Source organism: Cryptomeria japonica, chromosome 10 (genome assembly GCF_030272615.1).
Source record: "Cryptomeria japonica chromosome 10, Sugi_1.0, whole genome shotgun sequence".
Lineage (NCBI taxonomy): Eukaryota > Viridiplantae > Streptophyta > Pinopsida > Cupressales > Cupressaceae > Cryptomeria > Cryptomeria japonica.
In genome coordinates, this window is record NC_081414.1 from 841,305,796 (window position 1) to 841,331,925 (window position 26,130).

The window sequence follows — 26,130 nt, forward strand, 5'->3', positions numbered from 1 at the left end:
AATGATTTTACTTATATAATAAATAAAAGATTATATATTATATTTTATTTATATGATAGATCTAAAAAATTTAAACATAAAAATATTTTAAGTTTTAAATATAAGAAATTATAATATGAACTTAACATGATATTATTTTTCATGTATTTTATATTATCAATAAAAAAAACTTAACAAACATAAAATTAAAAAAAAAAAACTCTCAATTTTATTTTTTATTTTTTATTGTTGAATATACATGTGCACATGACGCACTTAGTTATGAGATTCCTCTGCATCAGTATCTCTGAAACCCTTCATTTCATTTCTTTCTAATTTTCTCGCTCATATTTTTCGATTGCTTGTCAAAGGAGTGCGGAGAATGGCGTTAGCACGCATTTTCAGGAGATCTGAGACCAAACAATTCACATTTGGTTTGTCCCAGGTCTTCAAATATTCTTATCATTCGTCCAAATTTATTATGTTTTTTTTTTGGTGGTTTTCAAGCGAAATGTAAAACCCTCGAAATTCATAGCTGTATATGCATTGTGTATATGTTTGCTGGAATCACAGTTTGCTGCACAGAGAAATGGAGCCTTGTGTGGAGACGTCCCGCTTGTTCAGGGGTGGACAGCTGCTGCAAGGGTCTTCAGGTTGGTTGATTTATTGCTAGCGAAAAAATCTCGTAAATAAACTGTTTCAAAATGGCGAAATTATCTCGGAAAACAAATTATTAATATTAAATTGGTGGACGAGAGCATATGTAGTAGGCCTTTTATGATTCTGTAAATATAAAACGTTTTTATTAGGTTATAGAGGCTTAGAGCTTATATAGTAACCCAAACTACGGTTACTAGGGAGGTTGACATCAAATCTAGACTGTAGATAAATAATTTTAGGAGTTATAATGTGGTTGCGTTAGGCGATCTACCTAATTGTAAGGAAAATATTTCAAGCCCGTGATCTGTAAAAACCCAAGAGTCTCATCTCTGCCACTTAGCAAGAGGGTTTGTCCAAATCATCTGGGATGTAAAAAATATTGATGGAAACTATATTCTAATCCCACTTTTTTGTGAAAAATCTGTATGCTTGGGATTCTGTTATACGAATTTTAATCAATTTTGAGGTGACAGGGAATAACTTAAAACTGTTAACTTCATGGATTTAGTTGTATCCCGTGTGATTTAATAAATATCTAGGATTTTAAGTGCACCCATTGGTGCCAGTATGACCTTTCTGTTTGCTGTGATAGGCATAAGTGCATGATGATTTATTTTGTTTATATTTCTACTCGCAGCCAATTTGTTCAAGGCAGATAATTGCTGGCAACTTTTAATTTTAATATCCTTCGTTATACCTTGCCAATTGGCAATCTTATTATCTGTAATGATTAACTGCATGGGGTTTCTATCGGTGTTGTCTTTGGATCTTATGATGAAGATTGTAATTAAGGTTTTTGATTATAGAGTTTTAACAACTAAGCCCCCAAACTAACATAAAAGGCAAAATTTTACTGGTATTTTAAAACCAGAGCATCAAATTCACAAACCCTGCAACAATTTATCTCTAATTCAATCCCAAAAATGTGATTGCCTAGAGGCATTAGCCTCTCACGACATCAACCCGTTGCCACTCTAGCAAACCCTAACATTAAAAAAAAAAGCAATGATATTATGATTTGTAGAGTTTAATCAAAATCTCTCAACTTGTTCTTAGTGTCTTCCAGAAGGATGGACTTACGGGCAATTTAGTTTCCCTCAGTTGATTTCTCAATTCCTTCTGATTGGTAAAGATAAATCCTCAAACACATCTGCTGTTCAGTTAAAATCTAGTAGCACTTAGTATTGGGTGGAGTACTACTCATCACAATGTTTGGGCTTCCTGTACTCAGCTTATTATAATTAGCCCCCACTCTGTCACACTTCTCACATAATAATCCCTGGCTTCTACAAGGTATGGAATTGAAAAAAATGCTTTTATGTCCGTAAAATGACTTGCTCGGGGCTTTTTTGAAACATGTACAATAGCATCATTCTTGCCAGCTTCCATTGCAGGAATTGTTTCGGGGTAAACACAAACAAAATTCTGAAAAACACTTGCTCTTGCTGTTTGCATCTCAAAAAAGGTCCTTAATTCCATTAATCAGCAACAAAGCATAGGTGTTGAAATGCAGCTAGGTCGAATCCCTAGCGTAATTGATTTTAATGTGGCCCTTGGCCTTAAAATTAATTGTATTGATATAATCTACGTCACCAGGTTCGAATTCGAATTCGAAGTTCGATGAGGGAAAAATTTGAAATGTATAAAATTTGAATTAAATTCGCCATATGTAATTTTTAAATTGTTTTAATAAATATATGTAATATATCTATAAAATTGCCTAAATAGTTTAGCATTGATAAATAGATTTGAAATCGTTACAAAAAGATGACATATTTATAAAATATAAACCATAGGAAACATATGCCAGGGCACAAATGGTGGCAAAAACGGCAGGCAAAAATTGCAGGCGAACTTCTCCTGCAGGCTGCAATTATCACGGGTCCGCGAGTACTTCTCCAGCGACTTCTCCTGCAGGCCGCGACTCACGACAGAGTGAAGATGTGTTTAAAAAATATTAACAGAAGAATAAGGCAAAAAAAAAAAATTCAAATTTCAACGATTTTTATTGCATGTTTTAAAGTTCGGCGAATTTCGAACTTCAAGGATGAAATTCGGCCGAACCTGGTGACTCGGGATATAATTGATTAATGTTTAGGGCTGAGCCCCAACTTGGATAGCTTGTAATTGGACTGGGCCCAAATAGATATCAATGTAACTTGTGAATGTTAAGGGCAGGCCCTATTTGGGCGCTCAACTTATGTAACCTATAATGGTTATGGGGCAAGACCTATTCATTGTGTAACTTGTAATTCAATAGGTCAGGACCTTTTGAATATGTAACTTGTAACTTGGGGTAGGTTCTATGTAATTTGCCAATTGAATTTTTAATTTGGCACCAAGGCCGACCTAGGCATAAGGGTTAAAGGCATGTATATAAAGGAAGTGACTTGAGGTCACAAGACACATTCAACGAATATCCTCTATCTTCGTCAAGTAGCGAATTGCCTTCTGTAATCAGCGAATTATCTTCAGTGATCAGCGAATCTCATTTAGAAGACAGCGACCATATCTAAAGGATGGCGAATCAGTATTAGAAGTTAGCGAACTTGATTGGAAGATCAGCGAACATGATCTAGAGGTTAGTGAACTCCTTCCAGCTGTGAACAAACTACTAGTCAGCGATCTGCCCTTGTGTTCTGATCTACAATCTTCAGCAAGCGAAGTAGAGTTACAGCCCAGACAACCCTATCAAGACTGAGTGAACATCTTGCAAGGCTGAGTAAACTTCATACAAAGACAGCAAACTCAAATCTGGGCTGCCAAATTGAGCTACAGGGATTTGATTCTTCAAATTGTTATATCTCAGATAAGTTGTGCTTGTGCCCTAGAAGGCTATATTGTAAATCTGCTGTATGGTTAATATAATACAATCTGAGATAGTTGTTGCTGGGTTTTTCACCTCCAAGAGGGAGTTTTTCCCTGGGTACATGTGTGTTATGCGTATGATTTACTTTGCATTCTGATTTTCTGTTCTATACTGCTAATCTGATTGCTAAAACTAACAATAGGTACATCCAAAACCAAAATAAAATACATAAGAGAGTTAAAAGAAAAAGGAAATCAAAACAAAGCAATGGTATTTATACAGGACTCCGTTCCAAGCATTTAAAAATATGATCAGTGTCGTAGCTGTGACTGCAAGGGTACCAAGGATCATGTACAGTAATACTTGCATTAAAAGACCCTAGAAAATAGGCAAGGTTGCCTCCATCGATCCTTCCCACAGACACAAAGGGCACTCTACTGCACTTAAACTTCTCAGTAAAGGTTCCAGTTGCTGCTGTGCAGAAGAAGTATGAAACTATGGGCTCTACTATGGTTAAGACTAAGCTAATAAGCTTATAAAGAAAAATAGTAGGATGTGCATAGGGATAAGCACATTCAACATGGGCACAAGGGCATCTTTTGTAGATGATCATACCTGTTGATCCAATAGCTAAAAGATCAAATCTTTCACCACCTCGTGCCCACCTGGACTTGAATGCTTTAGTTTTTATTTTTCACTACGCTACTGGTTTACTTTTGGTAGAATGAGACAAATAATCCAGCAACTTTTGGTCTTGGGTGCTCACAATAAAAGCCTACCGGCTAATAAAAGCCCTTACAAAAATGAAAGAACTATTGTAAATTATTTCTATTCTATGAAGGCTGATTGCATTATTCAAATCTCTAAAGTGTGGGCATCTTTCTTGTACAGATCCTTACCCTATTTTAAATAAATAGAGTAAAATAACAGTCACTGTAAACATTAACAAGGCCTGCAGCAGATTAGCAATCTGATGCTAACATTTAGAGACAGACAAAATGATAACCCGAACTATGCAGGGCCCCATCTTGACCTTCATAAAGAAAAAGTCAAAAAGAGAAAAGCAGCAGCATAGATGCAATCTAGTGACTGATAGAACTATACAATTCAGTTCACACAAGGAGATAGACTCAAATTCTAACTAAAGATCGTCCATAATGGCAAAATCCTGATCTCAGAAATAAACTTCAGATTTTTGTGAGACAAATAACTCATGCAGAGTGCTAAATCATTTTTTATCGTAGTTATGAAAGAGAAACATATCATTTTTAAAGTTTGAAATGATACAAAATTAGAAACCAGTGTAGTAATGAGCTTACCATATGCCTTTGAAGTTGCTCTTTTCGCTTCATGAAACTGAGGCAAAATTCACAGAAATACAGCTTCTCACAATCATTGTACTCTACTGGAAATGGTGAGAAGTACCATCTCAATCTATATTTTCCAATTTCTATCTTTACTATATTTTTCACTTTTGTGAATTCTTCATGCTCACGGAGACTAGCAGCATCAAGCTCATCATGACCCTAACAGCAGGAAAATTGTTACATAAATTATAGGACCATGTAATTTAAAACACAAACAGAAGTTAATATGTAATCTTTTTTATACAACTTGAGTTGGCTTGGTGGTGGAGAACTTGTGCTCTTGAAATAGAGGTCACAAGTTCAAATCCCACAAAGGGGTAAGGATATGTATACCTTATTAGCTTCGGCCCATTACTTATAAAAAAAAAAATGTAATCTTTTCTTTTTTTTCAAAATTATGTATTAATATCAAGTAATCTTTGGGGATGACCTCACAATGCAGCGGTTAGCTGCGAGCCTCCTACATGGGAGGTCTTGGGTTCGAGTCTTGTCGAACCCCATGTGTCCCACACACAAGCAATGGAGAGATAAGGTGATACCTGGGCGTGGAAGACGGGACGACACAAGGAGATATAAGGGTGTTAATGCAGAACAAATATGAGGATGAGGCCCCTCAAAAATGTGGCCTCACTAGTTCATAGCTCCAGTCAAAAGTAATTCGGCTTCGACCCATTACCAAACAAAAAAAAAATCAAGTTAAATCTTTTAAGACTCATTTTTATGAGTGGAGGTTCATAAAAAGACATCTCTCATGAGCATTGCCTTGCACAACTAACACATTAAATCCACATCCAAAATCCTGGATATGATAGCAATTGCATATTTATTTTGAAATACACATAATAGTTAGTGATAATATCATTAAGTATTGTAATCAGCATATGAATAAAACAAATGTTTTGGTTCCAACTTTACTGTTTTGTTAATCTTTGTGTTGTCAGCTTAGGTAGTAGATTGACTACTTCTTGTGACATTTTCACACATCGCCCCATTGCAAATGGGGACCCCCTACTTTTTAGGTCCTCTTGGTCTTTTGGTTGGTTCTTTGGGTCTTTTCACATCGGTCTCTTCAGTCTCCTTGGTTTGCAAGTGTTGTGGGTGAATTTGACCAAGTTTGCAAGTCATTTGAGCAAATTTGGATAACAAAAAAGCACACACAATCAAATCCAAAAGCTCACATTCACCATACAATTATGGACTATGGAAACTTGATGTCTACAAAATTTGGCTAAGTTTGGAACTCGTTTGGTTTATTTTAGGGTTTTGCCCTTCAAACTTAGATTTGAGGTCTTTTCTGTAGGGCTTTGGAAAAACTGAACGTTGCAATGAATTCAGGACGCTTCAAGGAAGCTACCAGTGAAATTTGAGCGAATTTTGAGCAACTTTCTATTTTTATAAAGCTCCTATTTCTAGGGAATTTCACTACCTCCCGGATTGTCTTTATTTTACAAAAAATCAAACTTACTATTTTTAGCAGTTTCTATTTTTAGTGAGTGTCATCCTATCTCGGTTTGCCCTATTTTTGACATTTTGAAGTACTTACTATTTTTAGTAAGTCTATTTTTGGTAGCTCTATCACAGGCAGTGGTCCCAACACTAAAGATAGAGCCTTCCTAAATATTTGTTTAAATTCGGAAAGTTGAAAAGGCAGACGGTTGATAAAAAATGGCTATCTGTAACTCCTTGAAGTGGAAAAAGAACAAAAAATCTTTTAAGGCAGGAGATATTCACTTCATTCCAAAAATGGTATCCCGATCTGGAAAGATGAAAAATGGCTATGTCGGGAAAAAATATCTTTGCTATGACAAAATACGCATCCAAATCTGGAAAGGGGCACTAAATGGAGGGCAAGGAGGAATTCTTTGGAAATCCAAAAAATCCTCCACAACATGGTTTTAGTGCCTAGGCAGAGGTGGAGAGCTCCAAATTGGGGTTTTGGAGGAATTTTCCTCCCAAACCTAAATTCCTCCACAACATGGTTTTAGCATCCAAGCAGAGGTGGAGAGCTCCAAATAGGGGTTGTGGAGGAATTTTCCTCCCAAACCCAAATTCCTCCACAACACGCAAATTGTGCATAGGTAAGAATGGTGAGCCAGAATAAAGGGATGCAGGAATTGTCCTCCAAGACAAAGATTCCTGCACATGGTGGTTTCAGTGCCCAAGGTTGAAGCAAAATGGCTATGTGGGCGAAAATTTGCACCCCTTCATAGTGTATTTACAAGGGCCCTGTTGATGTGTTTTTTATGCACATGCGAACACAGAATAAAAAATACCAAGGTATCTTATCCTCTCTTGAACAAAGTCTCTCATATGCTATGCTTCGCGATCAAATGAGACAACTCCAAGGTTACGAAATGTCAGGTCTTGACGTGTGGATAAGTTCAATGGTTTGATGTGATAATGCTGGAATCACAAGGGGACTTACGTTGTACATGAATGCTCAATCTTATCATGGATCAAGTTAAGGATGCCGATAACTTAGGATTTATTAATATGGCTCTGGATTTACTTCTTACTAAAAAAGGGGGAAAAAGAATAGGGTTCAGGAAATCTATTCTAAACCTAGGAATGTAGGAAATGATGAATGGATTTAATGGAATCAAACCAAGCAAGGTCTCACAATCAGGTATTGACACAAGCTTAGTGCAATCATCTAAGGTATACTTAATGATTTTCAGACTATTACCATCAAACGTAGACACCATCCAAGTTGATGCTTGTCAACGGACGAGTAATAGTTGAAGTTATGCTTACTCAAGTTCCAGTTGACCACACAAGGCGCACTTACCAACGACAAGAGGCTAGTGGTATGGATTAAGGATTCCACACAAATAAATTCAACAAATCTTCCACTCAATCTAACATACATGAAAATAAATTCTAATCTAAATTCTAATCTAACTTGGAGGAATTGAGAACCATGAATGCAAATACAACATTTGAAGAGCAAAATCACCAACAATTGAACAATGATTAGGATTCAAATAGCTGTAGCATATACCAACAATTCTACATAAACTCTCCCTTACAAATGAGAGACAATGAGGTTTATATAGAGCCTCAAAAGAAATGAATGGCCCAAATTGATCTAAGATCAACGGCCAAGATTACAAGATAAAACCCTAATTAGGGTTTTGTTGTGACGTATTCACACATCGCCCCATTGCAAATGGGGACCCTTACTTTTTTTTGCTTTCTGGGGTTCGCCTTCTAGGTGTTTAGGGTTCGTTTGTTAGCCTTTGCATTTTGAGTGTCGACAGGGGATCAATAGGATGGTAGGCTTTTGCTTGAGCGAGGTGAGTCTTTGGGGCCCTAGAATTAGGGTTTCTTTAAGAGTCTTCCTTAGGGCCTGGTTTTGCTCTTGTTGCTAATTGTGTCTTGCTTGGTGAGTGAGTATCATCCTTGAAGGTCTGAGTTAGGTCGAGTTGGTGAGTGATGAAGTCTGGAACAAAGTTCCCAGACTCGGACTCGGCTCTGACTCGGCAAGGCTGACTCGACTCGTGACTCGGCTCGGACTCGGCAACGACTCGGCAAAATAAGAAAACCCTTGAAATTTAGAGTTTTTTAACGATTTAAAACTTGTTTCATACACCCATTATTGAATTAAGCTTAAAGACACTATAACATCATCAAATAGAAACTAATTTGATCACATACATAAACATACATCCATCACATGCGTAGAAATGTAAATTGTAGCTAAAGGAATTAGAAAACATAGATATATAGAGTTATAAATGTTGTCCAATGTATATAAAATCCATGACTTCAAATGTTCCCAAACATATATGTAACTGTAAAGTGTAAACAAAAACAAGTCTATGGCTTAGGCTCTGGCTCAGCCTCGTCTATCTGCCTCCTAGAAAGGCGTCTAAGGTAGGTCCTGGATGACTGAGTAGCCATAGTCTCTGCCTGTGATGTGCCAGTCTGAGTAGCCATAGGTGTTGGGGACGAGGGGACGTGTTTCCGGGACAGGGGGACCAAGGGCCTAAGTTTGGGGACGGCAGGGGGACGGCGACGGGGGGGTGGCGGGGTGGTGGTGCTGATATAGTTATACATATACATATAGTACTTGAAAAACTAGTTTTGAAAAGATGTATGACAGTATTACAGTATAAGAATTACATTTTCAAATGAGACTATAGGAAATTTGAAATACTAAATCTAAATACCAATTACCAAGATTTCTAAGTTGTGTTGTTATATGGAGCCTAATCAGAGTCAGAGGTTAGATTTTCCCTACTTCTATCGGCGCGGTTTCCCCCTATATTTTTCAATGGGGGTTTAGGGGCAGCGCCCCCAACTTGGGGTCAAGGGGCAGCGCCCCTTGCGCGTTCCCTTTCGCGATACAGGGCGGGGTCGAGGGGCAGCGCCCCGCGAGGCCAAAAATACTTTTATTATTTTCTGAAGGCGTCCGGTGTTATAAGAAAGGGAAATGGCGAAAAAAGTCATTAAAAAATGTTATTTTTTTTAATTTTTTTTTACTGCACTTTATTAAGTGACTCCAGTCGGGTCACGACCCTCGAACTCGGCGAGTCAGGTGAGTCACGCCCTCTGACCCGTCCAAGCCCAGGTCAGGGTCACCGTGACTCGGCAGGGGTCACCCGGCCCGCTGACTCGCATGACTCGCGTGACTCGCCGCGATTCACGGAACTCTGGTCTGGAATGCCCTGACCCTGAAATTTGGCTAAGTCTGGAATGCCCTGATCCTGAAATTTGGCTAAGTCTGGAATGTTCTGATCGTGAAATTTGACTAAGTCTGGAAAACTGAAGAATCCTCCAAAAACTAGATTTTGCAATATAACTCCGGGAGCTCCAAAACCACTCTCAAACATCTTGAAAGTATATATGGAATATAACTTAAAGTATAAGTCACTTATACTTGAATGTTATATTCCATAAAATGATCCTGACGGAGAGTTCAAAATGTCAAATTTCGCTCTTGACCCTTCCAAAGGGTCCAGAGCGAAATTCTCCATAAGACATTCTGCTTTGACCAAAACCTAGAACTAATGCATTCCTAGGCTTGAATGAAGGCAAAAGCACTTGTTTGAATGAAGAAATGCGAAAAAATGAAGTCAGGATCATGGCCTAAGGTGAATTTCGCTCCTAACCCTTCCAAAGGGTTCAGAGCGAAATTCATATTTCCTCTATTTTTCTCCTTAGCTTGACCAAGTTTGTAGACTTTTGAGGCATAATTGAGAAGGTTTGATGCAACTTTGCCTTGGAGAAGAGATTTTAGACCTTGGGATGATGGATTCTAGCTGGGAGAGGAATTTCGCTCCTGACCCTTCCAAAGGGTCCAGAGCGAAAATCCTTATAACCCTCATTTTCCTTCCTTGTTTTGGATGGGCGTTGGTTTATTAGGCATTCTGTGTGAGTCTTGATGTGTTCTTGCCTTGAGAAGTGTTTTGAAAAGTGAGGATCTTGTCAAAAAATTGGAATTTCACTCCTAACCCTTCCAAAGGGTCCAGAGCGAAATTCTTCATAAGCCTCATTTGCTCCCTTGTTTTGGATACCAACCTTGTTCCATGGGCGAATTTGGGAAGGAAATAACATGTCTCTACCTTTTGAGGTGATGGAATGTAGAAATGTGAAGGATTTTGGCCAAGATTAGGAATTTCGCTCCTAACCCTTCCAAAGGGTCCAGAGCGAAATTCACTATAAACCTCTTTTGCTACTTTGTTTGGGATCCAATCCTTGTTCCTTAGGTGGAGAATGATCTAAGTTTGCTTGTTGAGGTCGTTTGGAGTTGGAGAAATGGAGAATCAAGCTCAAATCATGATTTTCACTCCTGACCCTTCCAAAGGGTCCAGAGCGAAAATCTTCATGGACCTCATTGTCTTCCTTGTTAGACCAAGTTCTTAGTGTCCAAGGCATGTTGGAGGAAGGATAAACATATTCTTGCCTTGAGGAATGATGGAAAGCAACAAAAGATGAAATTTCAAGCCTAGAGAGGGAATTTCGCTCCTAACTCTTCCAAAGGGTCCAGAGCGAAATTCCTTGTAAACCTAGTTTTTTGACCTTGCTTAGGCTGCAATCCTTGTTCCTTGGATGAAAAATGATGAAATGTATCTTGTAAGGAAGAGTGGGATTGAAAAAATGAAGGATTTTAGCCAAGGAGGTGAATTTCGCACCTGACCCTTCCAAAGGGTCCAGAGCGAAATTCCTAAAATCCCTTATTTTCCTAGCAAAGTCAAGTCAAACTTGGGTTTTTGTAGCTTGGATGGGTGAGGATAAGTGTTTTCTTGCCTTTTAAGGTGGATTCAAGTTGAAATAATGGAGGAATAAGCCTAAAACAAGATTTTCGCTCCTGACCCTTCCAAAGGGTCCAGAGCGAAAATCCTAAAACCCATCATTTTCTCCAAAATTTGTACCAAGCCAAGCCTAGACCAAGGTGAGGGATGCCCTTGAGAGTGCCCTTGAATTGATTGTTGTCTCAAAAAATTATGATTTTGGGCTAGAAAGGGAAATTTGCTCCTGACCCTTCCAGAGGGTCCAGGGCGAAATTGTGCAAAACCTATCTTTTCCCTTAGTTTCATGCCAAATCTAGTGTGGATCATGATTAAAGAAGGCCTTAGGAATGACTCCAAATTGCCAATTATTATCAAACTTGAAGGAACAAAAAGTGATTTTCGCTCCTGACCCTTCCAAAGGGTCCAGAGCGAAAATCTTGAAACCACCTATTTTCCTTGCAAGTCTAGTCAAACGTTAGGTTTTCATGGCTTGGATGGGTGCGAGGAGACATGTTCTTGCCTTTTGAAGTTAATTGGTGTTGAAAATGATGGAAATTAGCCCAAACCAAGAAATTCGCTCCTGACCCTTCCAAAGGGTCCAGAGCGAAATTCTGGATAGGTCCTGTCCCTGGCTAGTTTCTTGAGCGAATTCTCCTTTTTGGGCCTTGTGAAGATTGAACCAATGTTGCCAAGTTGAGAAGTGGGTTCAATATGGGGGATTCCAGATGAAGTGAAGTGAAGAAAGTGAAATTTAGTGTGAATAGGCAAGCAAAAAGTGAATTTCGCTCCTGACCCTTCCAAAGGGTCCAGAGCGAAATTCATCAAAGTCACTATTTCCTCTTTGTGTCAAGACAAGATTTTGATTCCTAAGGCATGAAAAGACTGGAGAGAGGTTGTTTAAGCCTTGCAAGATGAGTTGAAGTGAAGGAAAACAAACAAAGAGAGAAATTCGCTCCTGACCCTTCCAAAGGGTCCAGGGCGAAATTCTCCAAATCAATCATTTTTCCCTTGAGTGAAGCTAAAATGTTGATACCTATGGCATGGTTGAGGCTGGGGTGAGATATTCTTGCCTTGTAGGGTGAATTGAAGTAAAGGAAGTGTAAAATAAAGCCTAAAGAAGGAATTTCGCTCCTGACCCTTCCAAAGGGTCCAGGGCGAAATCCTTTGAAACTGCAATTTTTCACCTTGTTGGGGCCAGGCGAGGAGCTAATTGTGAGGTAATGTTGAAAGGAGGTCTAAATGAGCTAGGAATGCAAAATTCGCTCCTGGCCCTTCCAAAGGGTCCTAGGCGAAATTCTTATAGGGTCTGTTCGTGGAGAAAATCTTGGGCAAGTTTCATGTTAATATCTTTTTGTTGATGATTTAAGTTGAAAATGTTATGTTGAAATGAATTTATCATGTGTCCTTAATCATCTTTTGGTTTGTTTTGGCAGATGAAAGAAGACCAGGCCAGGACAAGGACGACCTTCTCTAGTCTAGCATCAACAAGGACGACCTTCTCCAATCTAGCATCAACAAGGACGGCCTTCTCCGGTCTAGCATCATCAGGGACGACCTCTTCCAGTCAAACATTTGAAGGAAAGACAAGGTGGCATCCCAGTCATCACTCCTCCGGTCGGGTTGGTCCACTTGAACATGTCCAAATTCAATGTACCTGACTCATCAAAGATGACACTAACTTCGATGTACCTATACCTCGGCTATCCATTGGTCGAATATTCCAAAGAAGACATTTGTCCAAATAATGCAATTATTTCATTGGCCAGAATTGAGTTTGTTGTACCAAACCCTAATTAGGGTTTTCATTGTAAAATCTCGGCCATCGATCTCGATTGATCTTAGCCATTGAATTGTATTGAGGGCACTATATAAGCCCTAGCTCCTCATTTGTAAAGGCTAATAGTCAGAGAATAGTTAGTCAGGAGTTAGAAGGTGAATAGTTAGAAATAGTGAATAAGTCAGTTAATAGTATAGCAATTAGAGTAGAATAGAAAGAGAAGGCAAAGATTGTTGCCAAGATGTTGTTGTAAAAGACTTGTAAAACTTCATTGAAGAAATGGTGAAATCTATGGGTCGATTCAACAATTTGCATGGTTTTTATACTTCTCAGATTTGATTTCATGTTATTAGATGAGTGGAAGAAATGTGTTTGATTGATGGTGAAATTTGTATATCCATACTACTAGCAGTTTGTTGATTGCAGACTTGCCTTGTGTAGTCAACTGGAATCATTCAGCTTGAGCTTAACTTCAATTGTCGCTTCTTCATTGACATGCATCAGCCTGATGGTGTCTATGCCTGTATTGAGGATCTGAACATCATAAAGCTTTCCTCCGAAGATCACACTAATCTTGTGGAGATGGTCCTGGGATGTCAAAACAAGACTTAGTTAGAATTTCATCAAAGATCATTCATTGCTCTACATTCTTAGTGTCAGAATTAGATCCTTTCCTCGCCCTCGTCCTTTTTCCTTTTTTTTCAAAATCTAGACTAGTGAAACTTTGTGATTCCAACAAATCAGACGTTTAGGTCGTCAAGTGTAAGTCCCCTTGTGATTCCAGCAAAATCACATCATACCACAAAGAGCTTATCCACGAGTAGAGATCCTACATAACATGAACCTTGAAGCTTCTCCGATTGATCCTTTTGCGATATCTTCAGCATTCGGGAGCTTTATTCAAGAGAGGATAAGGTACCTTTAGGTATTTTATTCTGTGTCTGGTCGTGTACAAAATACACATCAACAGGTTTGTACAACCACCATTACATTGGCCAATAAGAAACGAGGGTAGGTAAGATAAATAATAGTTGATGCAGCGCCATGTGTCACCTATTCCCTCCTTGAATTGAATGTTGACTTGGTACCCTTTGATTGAACGAATGGTGACTAGGATGCCACCTCAACTTGCCTTATACACTTAACCAATTTGCCTTGTACATTCTTCATTTTCACAATGTTTGGAATCCCTTATGATACTTTGCATTCCATCCTTATGTTAAGGAATTCCATGAATTGTTCCCTCCTTATGTTTGGAAAATTTCCCAATCTTGGAATCTTGAAATATTTCCTTCCTTGGCGCTCTTTGATGTTGGAATTCCTTGATGTAGTTCTGGATTTCTTGATGTAAAATCCTTTGTGTTCATTTCTTGAACTTGCTTTCCTTCATTTGTTCACCATCAAAGTGAAGTCTTCTTCATGATCGATCTAGTCCTCACCTTCACCTTCTGGAATCTCTATCGTGAAATCCCCATCCAATCTTTGAAGTATTGATCTTCCTTATCCTCATTGCGTGCATCCTCCTTCACCTCAAGCCTTGATCATCATACTTCCTTTCCTCGTAACAGTCCTGCAAAACAAACAAGCGTTGAATCAAACACCCATGTGATAAACTTGATTTCAACCTTGGTGGGAAATCCATCCGCATATGGACTGATCATTCCTCAAAACCATCCGCATTATCCTTGTCCATTCTTCACTTGGTGGAAATTTGATGCCTATCTGGACAACTTCCTTCCTTTGTAATTCCACCCTGTAGTGGAAATCCGACCCTCATCCGGACTCATTGTCCTTGAAAATCTTGTGTTGACTGGATCACCATTCCATGGAGTGGAAATCCGGACACCATCAGGACTTTGTTCCTGACATTTGTCCCAACATGTGATAGGTAATCTTAGAAAATTGTAACACCAATTCTGGAAAATATGAAGGTTCGGATTAAAGTCTGGAAGATTTTCCTTAAGAAAAACCGATTTTCAGACTTAGGATAAGTTTGATCATAATTGCTAAGTCTGAAGACACCCATGTAAACTCAGAAAATCAAGTATTTGGAGCCCAAAAATGAATGTCCAGGTCTGGAAATATCACTTGGAGGTCTGAAAACACTCAGAAAGTGATTGATTTTTTATATCAAAGTTGTAATAAAAGTCTGATTTTCTGAGGACAAAGTCTGAATACACCCTCCAATGTCTGAAAATACTCAGAAAATGGTGTATTGAAGTCTGATTTTCTGATTCTTAAGTCTGAATACTCCCTCTGAAAGTCTGAAAATGGCTCCAAAAAGTCTGAAGACACACTAAAAATGATGAATATCAATGGCTGGAAGTGGTCACAGCCATGTCACATGCTTGCATTTGAATTATTTTGACCTTCAAAACTCAGAAATGGTCACATCTGGGCACAACTATGTGGCTGGAAATGAAGTTTCAGTCTGAAGACAACTCGGTATACTCAGAAAAATGTCAAAAATTAGTGCCCGGAAGTATACCGCAATTCTGAAAATGCTTGGGAAAGGGTGTGGAAAAGTCTGATTTTTAGTTCATAAAGTCTGAAAACACCCTTCCAAGGTCCAACAATGGCTGCCCAATGTCTGAAGACAAACTGCGACTTCAATAAATCAGTCGTTTAAACTTGTCGCAGTCATAGGAAACACCTGTATTTGATGAATTTCACCTTCCCAAAGTGAAGTTTGTCAAATCTGGGCACAAACAAAGGGCTGGTAAAAAATATCTAAGTCTGAAGACAAATCTGAAAATGGAGTCTCAGACTTAGATCAGCAATGGAAGCTCCACCAAATGCCCAAAAAACTAATAAGAAATAACTCCCAAGTGAAATTTTCCAAGTTGGCAAGTGGCTGGAAATGAAAATCAGTCTGAAGACAACCTGCAACTATGGAGTTTCAGACTGTAACAACAATGGCAGCCCTTGAAAATGCACTGAAAACTCCTTCAAACAGCCCTTAACCAAAATCGCCTTAGTGTGGATGAGCTGAGCAATGAAGAATAATTCTGAAAATGTGTTCCCAGCCAACAATGGAGGTCATATCACTCCCAGCAATGGCGCCCAGCAAGGTCTGAAAATAATGGCAGCCACCAAGCATGAAGAAAATCACCCCAAACAACGACACAAAGCACTCCCAAATAAAAATCGAAATTTTCCCAACTATGGCACCATTCCAAAATTCTGAAAATGTCTTCCATGGCAGCTCGGATCTGCAACAATGGAGGTTAGAACAGCCAAGCTGGAAAAAATGGAGGAAAAAATCGTCAACCCAACACTTCACTTCAATCACTTGCTAAAATTTACCCAACTTGGAGAAAAATCGCTTTCATGGAGACCCTTGGCAAAAATAATAATAAAATAATGCTAAGTCTCCTCTCATATACTTGCTTTCACCTCTCACTTTCACCACACAAGCAATGTGAGATAAAACACTTGTATAAATACTTGCTTGGTGAAACCCTAACTTGCTTCTAGAAGGTTCAAACATTTAATAATTATTGCAAGTTATTAAATTTGCTTTTAAATTTTAAATAATCATTTAATAATTATTTAAAAGCAAAGTTACCCCGAGTTTTCAGGACGGGGACAGCGGGACGTGTTTCCGGGACGGCAAATTTTTTGCCAAATTTGGGGACGGCGGGGGATGGCTATATAAAATATAGGAAAAATTTAAAATATATAGGAAAATTTCAAAATTCTAAATGTCCATATGAAAACATGGATTAAGCATGCATACATACATTATATTCATATGAAAACAATAAAACATGGATATAGCATGTGTATGATACTATGAAAAGTTGAAAACATTTTAGAATGTAAATTCTGAACATACAACATTGTTGATACTCAATAAACAATATGCAATTATGCATTCATAAATCAGAATTTCAATTCATTCACATTGTCAATATGCATATCAATAGACTCAGAGGTTAAATTTTCCCTACTTCTATTGACGTAGTTTCTCCCCATATTTGTCAACGGGGGTTTGGGGGCATCGCCCCTTGCGCGCTCCCTGTCGCGATACAGGGCGGGGTCGAGGGGCAGCGCCTCGCGAGGCCAAAAAAACTTATTTTTTATTAAAGGCGTTGGGTGTTATTTTTCTATTGACTCGCCAAGTTTGGAGATTTTCTAATCTCTGTGTCAAAATGCCCAAAGGCTACACTGCTGCCATATAGTTTCATTGTCAAAATAATGAATTAAATTAATAAATTTAAAATTTAATTAATGTTTATCTTTTATTTTTTTTAATTTTTAATAACAATTTGAATTAATAAGGGGCCTCTATTAGAAAATTTAAATAAAAAATTAAAAATACAATTTTTTTAATATTTTTAAGGGCCTTAGAATGGGGGACGTCTGGTCATCCCCGGGACGGATTGGGGACGTCCCAGCCGTCCCTGGGACGTACGGACGTCCCCTCAAAAAAAGGGCAATTTGGGGATAGGGGGAAACGTCCCTTGGCCATCCCCAAGTCCTCGAAACGTCCCCGAGACGGGGACAGGGGTTTTCAGGTTGGGGACGTGTCCCCGGGTAACTCTGTTTAAAAGCAATCAAAATGGGGCTTTTATTAAAATATTACAATTTAAATCCAAAAATAGACCTCCAGGGGAAAATCGCTATAGGTTGGGATTGAAAAATCACTTAAGTGTCAAAATTTGCCCCATAGGAGAAATTCGACCTATGCTTGGATAGAAATCCATGCTCAATTTCATCAAAATGCACATAAAAACCTTCCTAGGGGAAAATCGATATGAATTTGGACAAAAATCCAGACAAAAATGCACTCATTTTGCAAAAATCACCCCCCAGGGGAAATTCGATGTGTGTTTGGACAGAAATCCACACTCAAAACTCACTTAACTTGGAAAAAATACCTCCCTGGTGGAAATTCGACCTCAGTCTGGATAAAAATCCGGACTCAAAACTCTTCATAATGTTCCCAGTGGAAAATCGATCCCTGTCTGGATAAAAATCCGGACAAAAATACTCAAGGGAAAATCGATCCCTGTCTGGATAAAAATCCGGACAAAAATCCTCACTTAGTTGTCACAAAAATCTTGGTGGAAAATCGACCCAGGCATGGAATTATCCTTGCACTCTAGTCCGCACTCCCAGGGGAAATTCGCTGGCAGTCTGGACAAATCCTGACACTTAGCTAAATTTTAGCACTTCTAGGGGAAATTCGACCCAAGTGTGGATAAACAGTAGGGGAAATTAGTAGCCAGTATGGATTTCAGGGGAAACCCATGTGTAGTGTGGATTTTGAGTGGGGGAATGGGTTGGGTAGTCTGGAATGTGAGGGGAAAATCACCTCTAGCATGGATTTTGACCCTTTAACCCTTGGAATATGGATTTTCCTTAGAATTTTATCATTTTAACCACTCAAAATCACTTAGCGACTTTAAATTTAACTGGACTTGGACTAATTTTCCAAAAATATGAGCGAAACGCTAGGAAAATATTGGAATAAAGCGCGAAACCAATTTAAATAATACCTTTGGAGCGAGAAAACAACTCCAAAAGGTCTACGAATATCTTGGCACTTTAAAATAACTGATGCGCGTGTTTAAAAACACGTTAACGCTCAATATGTCTACACTTAGACAAAACTTAGGATCATTAAAAATATCATCTTTTGCAACTTGATCCTAGCACTTCAAAAACCCTAGATGGCACTAGGCATGATCAAAAGTTCGAGACTCGGGCACGGGAAATGCAAAATTGCCCACTCTAAAAAGCGAAAAGTGGGTGTCCCCATTTGTAATGGGGCGATGTGTGAAGACGTCACAACAGGCCCCACCTTGTAAATACGGTGTGCAAATTTTCGCCTCCATAGATGCCACCAGGTTGAAGAGGGGCGTAGAATGGGAGTCAAGTAGGAATTTTCTTCCTTAGGAAAAATTCCTACAACTCATGAAAATGACGCCGAACTGGAGGTAGAGCACTAGAATGTACAAGGAAGGATTTCCTCCAAGATGGAATTTCCTAAAGGATAGAATTGATAAAGGAATCCATGGTTAAGGAAGAAATTCAAAATTTTCTTCTCAGAGGAGAGAATTACACCCAAGATGAAGAAATTCTTGGAAAAAATGAAAAATTGATTGTGTTGGAAATTCCTTCCTTCGAGACAGAATTCTAGGAAAGTGAAAAATTGACTAAGTGTTGGAAATTCCTTCCTTCAGGACATAATTCCTAGAAAATGTGAAATTTGGCTAAGGATTGAAGAAATTCCTTCCTCAGGGGTAAAGTAGAATCAAGGTCAAGATTGGGCACCAAAATGAGTTTAAGGAGGAATTTTTCCTCCACATCAAAATTCCTTCACCATGGAGAAAATGTGCTCTAGGAAAGGAATGGGTGCCAAAATGACATCAAGGAAGAAAAGTCTAATTTTTCAGAATTCCTCCACTTCCTAGCAAATGCACTCTTGGTCAATTAGAAAATACATAAACATGATTTGGGAGGAAAATTTCAAAAAAAAATTCCTTCCTCAAGGAAGAAATGCGCCCAAGGTGAAGAGTTTCAAGGAACAAAGAAAATTGGCTAAGTGAGAATTTTCTCTCTCTAGGACTCAGGTTGATAAGATTCCTCTGTCGTGGAGGAAGTGATCAGTTGATTGAAAAATCTCCCTACAAGATGAAGTGTGCACAAAAAATTTCCTTTAGGACAAAAAAATTCTTTGGAAAGATTTTCTCTCTCCAAAATTTCCAAGCATTCAATAATCCTTTAGAAGTGCAAAAGATTGTTAAAATTTGTCCAAGGCAAGAAAATCTTCCAAAATGTCTTTTGTGAGCTCGGAATGGAAAGATTCTTGTAAAGGATGAGTTGGCGACATGCAAAGAATTTTTTTTGTATTAATGAAGCACAACTTGGAAAATTATAAAAGTTCCTATGATGGCGAGGTCCATTTGCATAGCGAGAATCTATTGAGTGCATGGCAACATGATGGTGCATTTATTGCTAGTGGACATCTTGACTGAGTAGTGGCATACTTAATGCTGGTGGCTACCATATTCCTAGAAGTAATGGTGCATTCAATGCACATTGGGCGAATTTGAAAGAAGTGGTGCATTTAATGCACAATAGACACCATTTTTGGTAGGAATGTAATTAATCGATAATCGGCATAATGGGTCATTAATGTTTATTCTCACCTTGTTGCATCATGTGTGTGGAATCTTCTGGGTCATGTTAAATTTAGTGATCAGATTAGATAGATAATAATTCAAACACAATTGCACAAAATATACCCTGGGAAAACCTTCCTCTTGAAGGTGAAAAACCCAGCAACAAAGAGTCTCAATTACTTTCAATAATATGACAAGTGTCTTTACAATGAGTTGCTTCACACTTTGAAGCAATGTGACAAAATGAATTCACCCTAAACTGCAATGAACAATTCGGACTGCAGTAGGATTGAGGACTGCTGTATAATGATCTCTTCTTAATTTATCTTGCTTTTATATCAATCAATGTCCTTTGCTGATGAGAACACGCTGCTGGAGAATGAAATCGATCTTGCTATGGAAGAACACGAACTGCTGCTTATTGGACTGCTGTAGGAAAAGATATATCCGATCTGCTTGATGTATGGATGATTCGATGCTTTGAAGGAGAGAAAGAATGGATCTATATACCCATACAAAAGGTGGTGCCAACCAACACGTCTTCTTAGAAAGTCAGCTCTATCATCACATGTTTATTAAGAACCGATTCAATGCTAAAAGACATTTCTTAATCATCGGTTGATTACAAACATGCTTTAGTTATCTTTAGTTAACAAAACCGGTTCAATATGAAGATTGGCAATGTATATTAGTCGAACAAGATAAATGTGTAAGGCCGATAGGCCAATTACACATTTATATTTACTATGTCGGCCCTGAAGGAGTCCAACCATAGCTATTAACATTAACAGGTCACACCCTAATTAGGGTTTGCATGTAATCTAGGCTTGAGGCCTATATAAGGGGGTGACCCCTTCATTTGTAAGCAAGGAGATTTGCATGAAATTGTTGCTATAAGTTTTTGAGATAATAACAATGAAACATTTTTTCAAAACTTGCATGCTTTCACCTTCCTCACTTTTCACCTTCCTCACTTAGAGTAGAAGTAGAGTAGTGCTTTGATTTCAATGGAGAATGTAATGGTGTTTGATGAATTTCCATGGTTCATACTTTTTGCATCTTGTTGATTATAAGTTGCAGTGTAAAGTTAGCCCGAGCCACTAAATTTGTGCGAAGTTCAATTTTGGATTTTTGTTTGGATTGCGTCATTTTGGGTATTCAAATGCACTTTCTCAATGTGAAAATCCTTCAACATACTTGGAAGATTGCACCAGTTATTGTGGAGTTGTAGTTAATCTTGGCAAAACAGAACTTGGTTTATTTGGAATTCATCCATTAGAGCATTATCTATTGATATCGCTGCCCGTAGGAGTAGATCTAGATCCTTCTAACCCTTTCCCCTTTAATTTCAGTCCATTCCAATTTAGTTCATTTGAAGAAGCATCACAGAATTGCTATATCCAATGATGAAGTTCCAAGCCACAGCAAAGAAGTGAAAGAACGATCCAAACGTAAGTCCCCTTGGATTACCAACATATCACATCAAGCCAACTGAGTCACATCCATTGCATAATCGGAACCTTGGAGTCAATTGTTGGAACTTATTGCAATCTTAGCATACAATTGAACTTTTGGGGGTTATGAACAATTGACTATTGTGTCTTAACCAACAACCACCTGGTCAACCAATCAATAAATTGAACATCAGAGATGCCTTACATTGTGCTGTATGGCGTACACTACCATGTTGAATAAAAGCTATTGTTCTCTTCATATTATGTTTTGTTTTCTAGTACGTGATTCTATTTATATTGCTGCAAGTACCATAGTTTTGAATTGTAGCATTCTGCTATAAATTTTATCATTTTTCTCCTAAATATTTATAAAAATTTATTTCAACATCCATAAGCTAAACATTTATGCAGCAGATATCATCACTGAATTACTGCCATCCTCCCACTGTTGCCCTTTACTGTTGTTTGAAGATTACATTTGACCTCCTAAACTTTTGGCATTTTGAGTTACTTATAAAAGATGTCCCTGCATCATTCCAGCTACAAGAGAGAGGCAAGCAAAGATCAATAGAGGAAGCAGAAGGCTAAATGCCACTTCAAGTCCATTATGTTGTAAAAGCAGCTTCTACAAGTTTATTATATACAAAAGCAATTAAAAAATTTCAACATGTCTTTAAGCAAAAGCCTAGATGAGAAGTGTAACAGAGGAAAACTGAATAGATTAAATAATAATTATTTAATGAACAAAAATGAGAACATTCAATATCCCCCATGTACATATTCTAATTCATTGAGGATTTAATAAAGAAAAATCCAGAAACATCTAAGTCAAGTCACTACCTCCACGTGAGTTTCATCAGTCTTCATTTTCTGGTGACGGGTCATTTTTATTCTTGATGCCTGCTCAAATTACAGTTGAAAAGGAAAGAAAAATTACTAACTTTTAGGGTTCCTGATTACAAAACATTTGCCTTTTAAAACTATATTTTTTGATTAATTTGATTTGTGCTTATTAAAGTTGGAAATATATATTCCAGCACTAATATATACATGGGTCACATTTCAAAAACCTTTAAACAAACAAGACAAATGACAATTATATGTAAATGAATAAACCACAGATGAAAAAATTGGCCAAAAATTGTTAAAATCGCGATTAATCCGGAGTCATTTGTCCCATTGATTTAATCGGCCGAAAAATCGCAGACAATTTTTTGTTAAAAATCCCAACTTACATAGGAAAAAAATCGTGATAAAATTGAGAGTTGAACTTTAAAAATCGCGTTAAAAAAATGTGAATTAACTTTTTTTGACACAACCCTTAAAACGCACGGGAAAAATAAAATACGCTTTCGTTTTTCTAAATAAGGGAGTATTTTTCGGCGACGACTCCGACGGTAGGATTTTTTTCCTTTTTCCCTAAACACACGAGCAACGACTCCTGGGCGAAGATTTTAGATTCTTTTAAGGTTTTTTTTAACGTTTTTGTATTGGTATTGAATGAACATGTTTTTTTAAAGTTATTTTCTGTTTTGTTTTTTTAATTCTATAAAAAAATATGTTTCTTAAATTTGTATTTTTTTAATTTAAATATTGACTTTGATGTCAATAAAAAGTTAAAATATTATTTTACTTATATTCAATTTTTATAAAAAAACTAAGATTTAATTATAACAAATTTAAATTTAAGATCTTAAAATAATGGTTAAATTAATTCGATAAATTTATTAGGTATATTCTTATTAGGTGTAATATGTTATTATATTACCGATCGAAAAAAAAAAAATGTTATTATGTTATATAAATTTAGTTTATATGTGTGTTTTTTAAGAAATTATATATTTTCAAATGTTCGATAAATTTGCTGGTTTATTGCCGATTTTTTCTTGATTTTTTGCTGAGTGATGATTTTTTTAAAATTTTGGGCCAAAAGATTTATTGCTGATGAAGAGTTTTTCATCTTTGGAATAAACATTAACATGCTCCTTACTCAACCATGCATATAAATCATATTCAAAACATAAAATGAATAAACATATAATGAATATACCTTCTCTTCGACCTTCTCATCCACATCAGTCTCAACAGAATCCAGTTTGAGTTGTTGAAGCTTGACCCACTCATCATGATCAAGTTATCGATTGACTGCATTCAAATCACAAGCTTTCAAGCCCCAAATTTAGGGCATTGCCTTATTCAAAAAATAATCTTGCACATTCCAAGGAAAATACAAAAACTAGTTTCAAGTTCAAGGCAAATACATCCAAAAGCTCAGTTTTCAATTGGGTTGGCTAATTTTGTGTCTAGACTGTATGACTTTAATATGCACATCATTTCAAACACAAGTGTCAGGCCATATATATTTGGGAGATTGAAAACTTCTGTGGTCCATATCATTAAATGAAAGTGGATTTTGGTTAAAGACTGCAAAGACAGATGTGAAAAACTGATGTTTGAGGGGGCCCTTTGTGACCCTCGAAAAAATAAGATTCATGACAAGCAATAGATACTTCACATCTAGGTAAAACTAAAAAACTAGATATTGAAAGAGGCATGAGGTATAAACCAATAAATTTGTGCAGCTAATTCACAAATGCTTTAATAAAGCAACATCATCCTCTGTTTCAGCTTTAAACAGTAATTTGCCTTGTGGTATTAAATTATAAAGGAATGAGATCTTATCTTTACATATTCAACTTTATATAGATATATTTTACTCCAATAAATATTAACAAGACACCTTCTAGCCAATCCACAGCTACAGAAGCTTCAATCAGATAATGATCTTCTTTCAATTCCAAAATCCGTGCGAAGCTCAGGAATTTAAGAAAGGACAGTCCACAAACAATAAGTGACAGATCTACTTGATTAGTCTACAAATCATGTTAAACATGCAATGTAAACGAACAAACAAATATCAAAGCACCATTATATTCCTTTTTTGTTCAATGACTTAGAAGAACTAGCATCTGCAATATCATATGCCAATGGAATTGTTGGTGCAGTGATGGATGTGATACCAAATATGCCTAGATGGATGAGTAGGAGGTTGATAATCATTAAGGCAACATGGAAATTACATTCAAGCATTTTTGTTTGCATGTTTTGGATAGCATTAATGTACAAGAATCAAGCGGCAGCTGCCTTTTTCTGGAATGGATCTAAAATAATTTTGAGCATCCTTGGACATTAACCATTAGGTTTCATCACCATGCTGGTCCTGAGAGATGCATGCCCTTTTCGCTCTTCTATCATATTTTTTTATTTTGCTAACTGCTCCTAGACTTTGCATTTCACATGGAATGGATGTATTTTTTAAATCTGGTGTTGAATGTCTTAAGTATCACCTGTTGTCTATTTCATGTCACAAATTTAGATGTATTTCACAGCTTGCATAAAACATGAATTTTGAACAACTGTCAAACTGAACTGAATTCTCACCACTTTGCCATTAGTCATACCCCACCTTATCAATGCCTTATGCGTTGATGCTATTATTTTGAGACAACTTTTTTGAGTTTCATGTGATTAGCATAATATTCATGATTAAGTGTACTCATTCAGTTTCCTTCAGTTCAAAGGCATCTGGAAGTGATATCGTTGGAATGGATCTTGTTAAAACTAAGTCACACAATGGAGCAACAGAAGGAAATGTAAGTTTTCAGTTTACATTCTATTTGAAATTTCATAATGTTGCAAAACTTTGAGATGATGTTAAGGGGGAATATAACTCTACCCTGCAGGTTCCTGGAAAATCTCCAAATAGCCATGTTTGGGTTGAAACAAATGAACAGCAGTATTTGGCTAGTCGAACTGGTGCACTTCTTACAGGAAAGATGAAAGGAGCTGCAGAATCATATATTGGTAGGAGTGTTGTAAATGGTGCTGTAATAATTCCTTCTTATTTTAGTAATATGCAAAGGCAGGCTGTAAATGCTGTGGGAAGAATTGCTGGGTTTTCCACTGTCAGTGGAACAGTTGAGGTAATTAAGAGTAGTTGCCATGATAAATTAATATTGTCAATTTGTCACGATTACTTTATTATGATAAAAAGGCAGTCTTCTCTAATTTTTTTAACTTATATTTTCTTGCAGGATGCCCCAATGCAAAGTGTGGTAAACCCCAAAAAGAACATTAATCGTCCATTATCACCTCATCTTAGTATTTACGAGCCACAACTTACTTCAACCTATTCAATTTTCAATAGAATCTCCGGAGGGTTCTTAACTGCTGTACTTTTGTCTGGTCTCCTTTTTGTCTTGCAAATAGGTCCATTAAGCCTTACTTATCCTAGTCTATACCTATCTTCATTTGCTGTCGATTTTCCAAAATTGACTCTAAGCTTGTTCAATTTTACTTTATTAGCATTTTGCTATCATATAGGTAATGGACTTCGTCACATATGGTGGGATCTGGGTTTTCCCCTGGATTCATTTCGAGGAATTCGGATTTCTGAATTTCTTATGCTATGTATAGCTTTCTCAGCTTTTGCAAAGATTATCCAAAAACTCTATTTCTGAGGAACAGGGTGCAGCGAGTGGCAATAAACTTACCTTCATTGTGGATTGGAGGGGAAGTAATAGTTTTTGTTTTCCTGAAATAGAACAGTACTGTTATTTTACTTGAGTTCATGTTTGGCAAAGTGCCTGAACGACCCGAAATTTGATATGTAAAGCCTATTAATGAAATATTATTTGTGGCTGTGTTTTTCGTTA

General features: G+C 37.3%; 1 protein-coding gene across 1 annotated transcript; it reads left to right on the forward strand.

Moving 5' to 3' along the window:
• Positions 1–242: 242 nt before the first annotated feature.
• Positions 243–26,130, forward strand: LOC131053407 (uncharacterized). The gene is made up of 5 exons (XM_057988016.2): positions 243–424; positions 553–632; positions 24,990–25,068; positions 25,159–25,398; positions 25,510–26,130. The coding sequence occupies exons 1-5, from the start codon at positions 362–364 to the stop codon at positions 25,933–25,935; spliced, it is 888 nt and encodes a 295-aa protein (XP_057843999.2). The 5' UTR covers positions 243–361; the 3' UTR covers positions 25,936–26,130.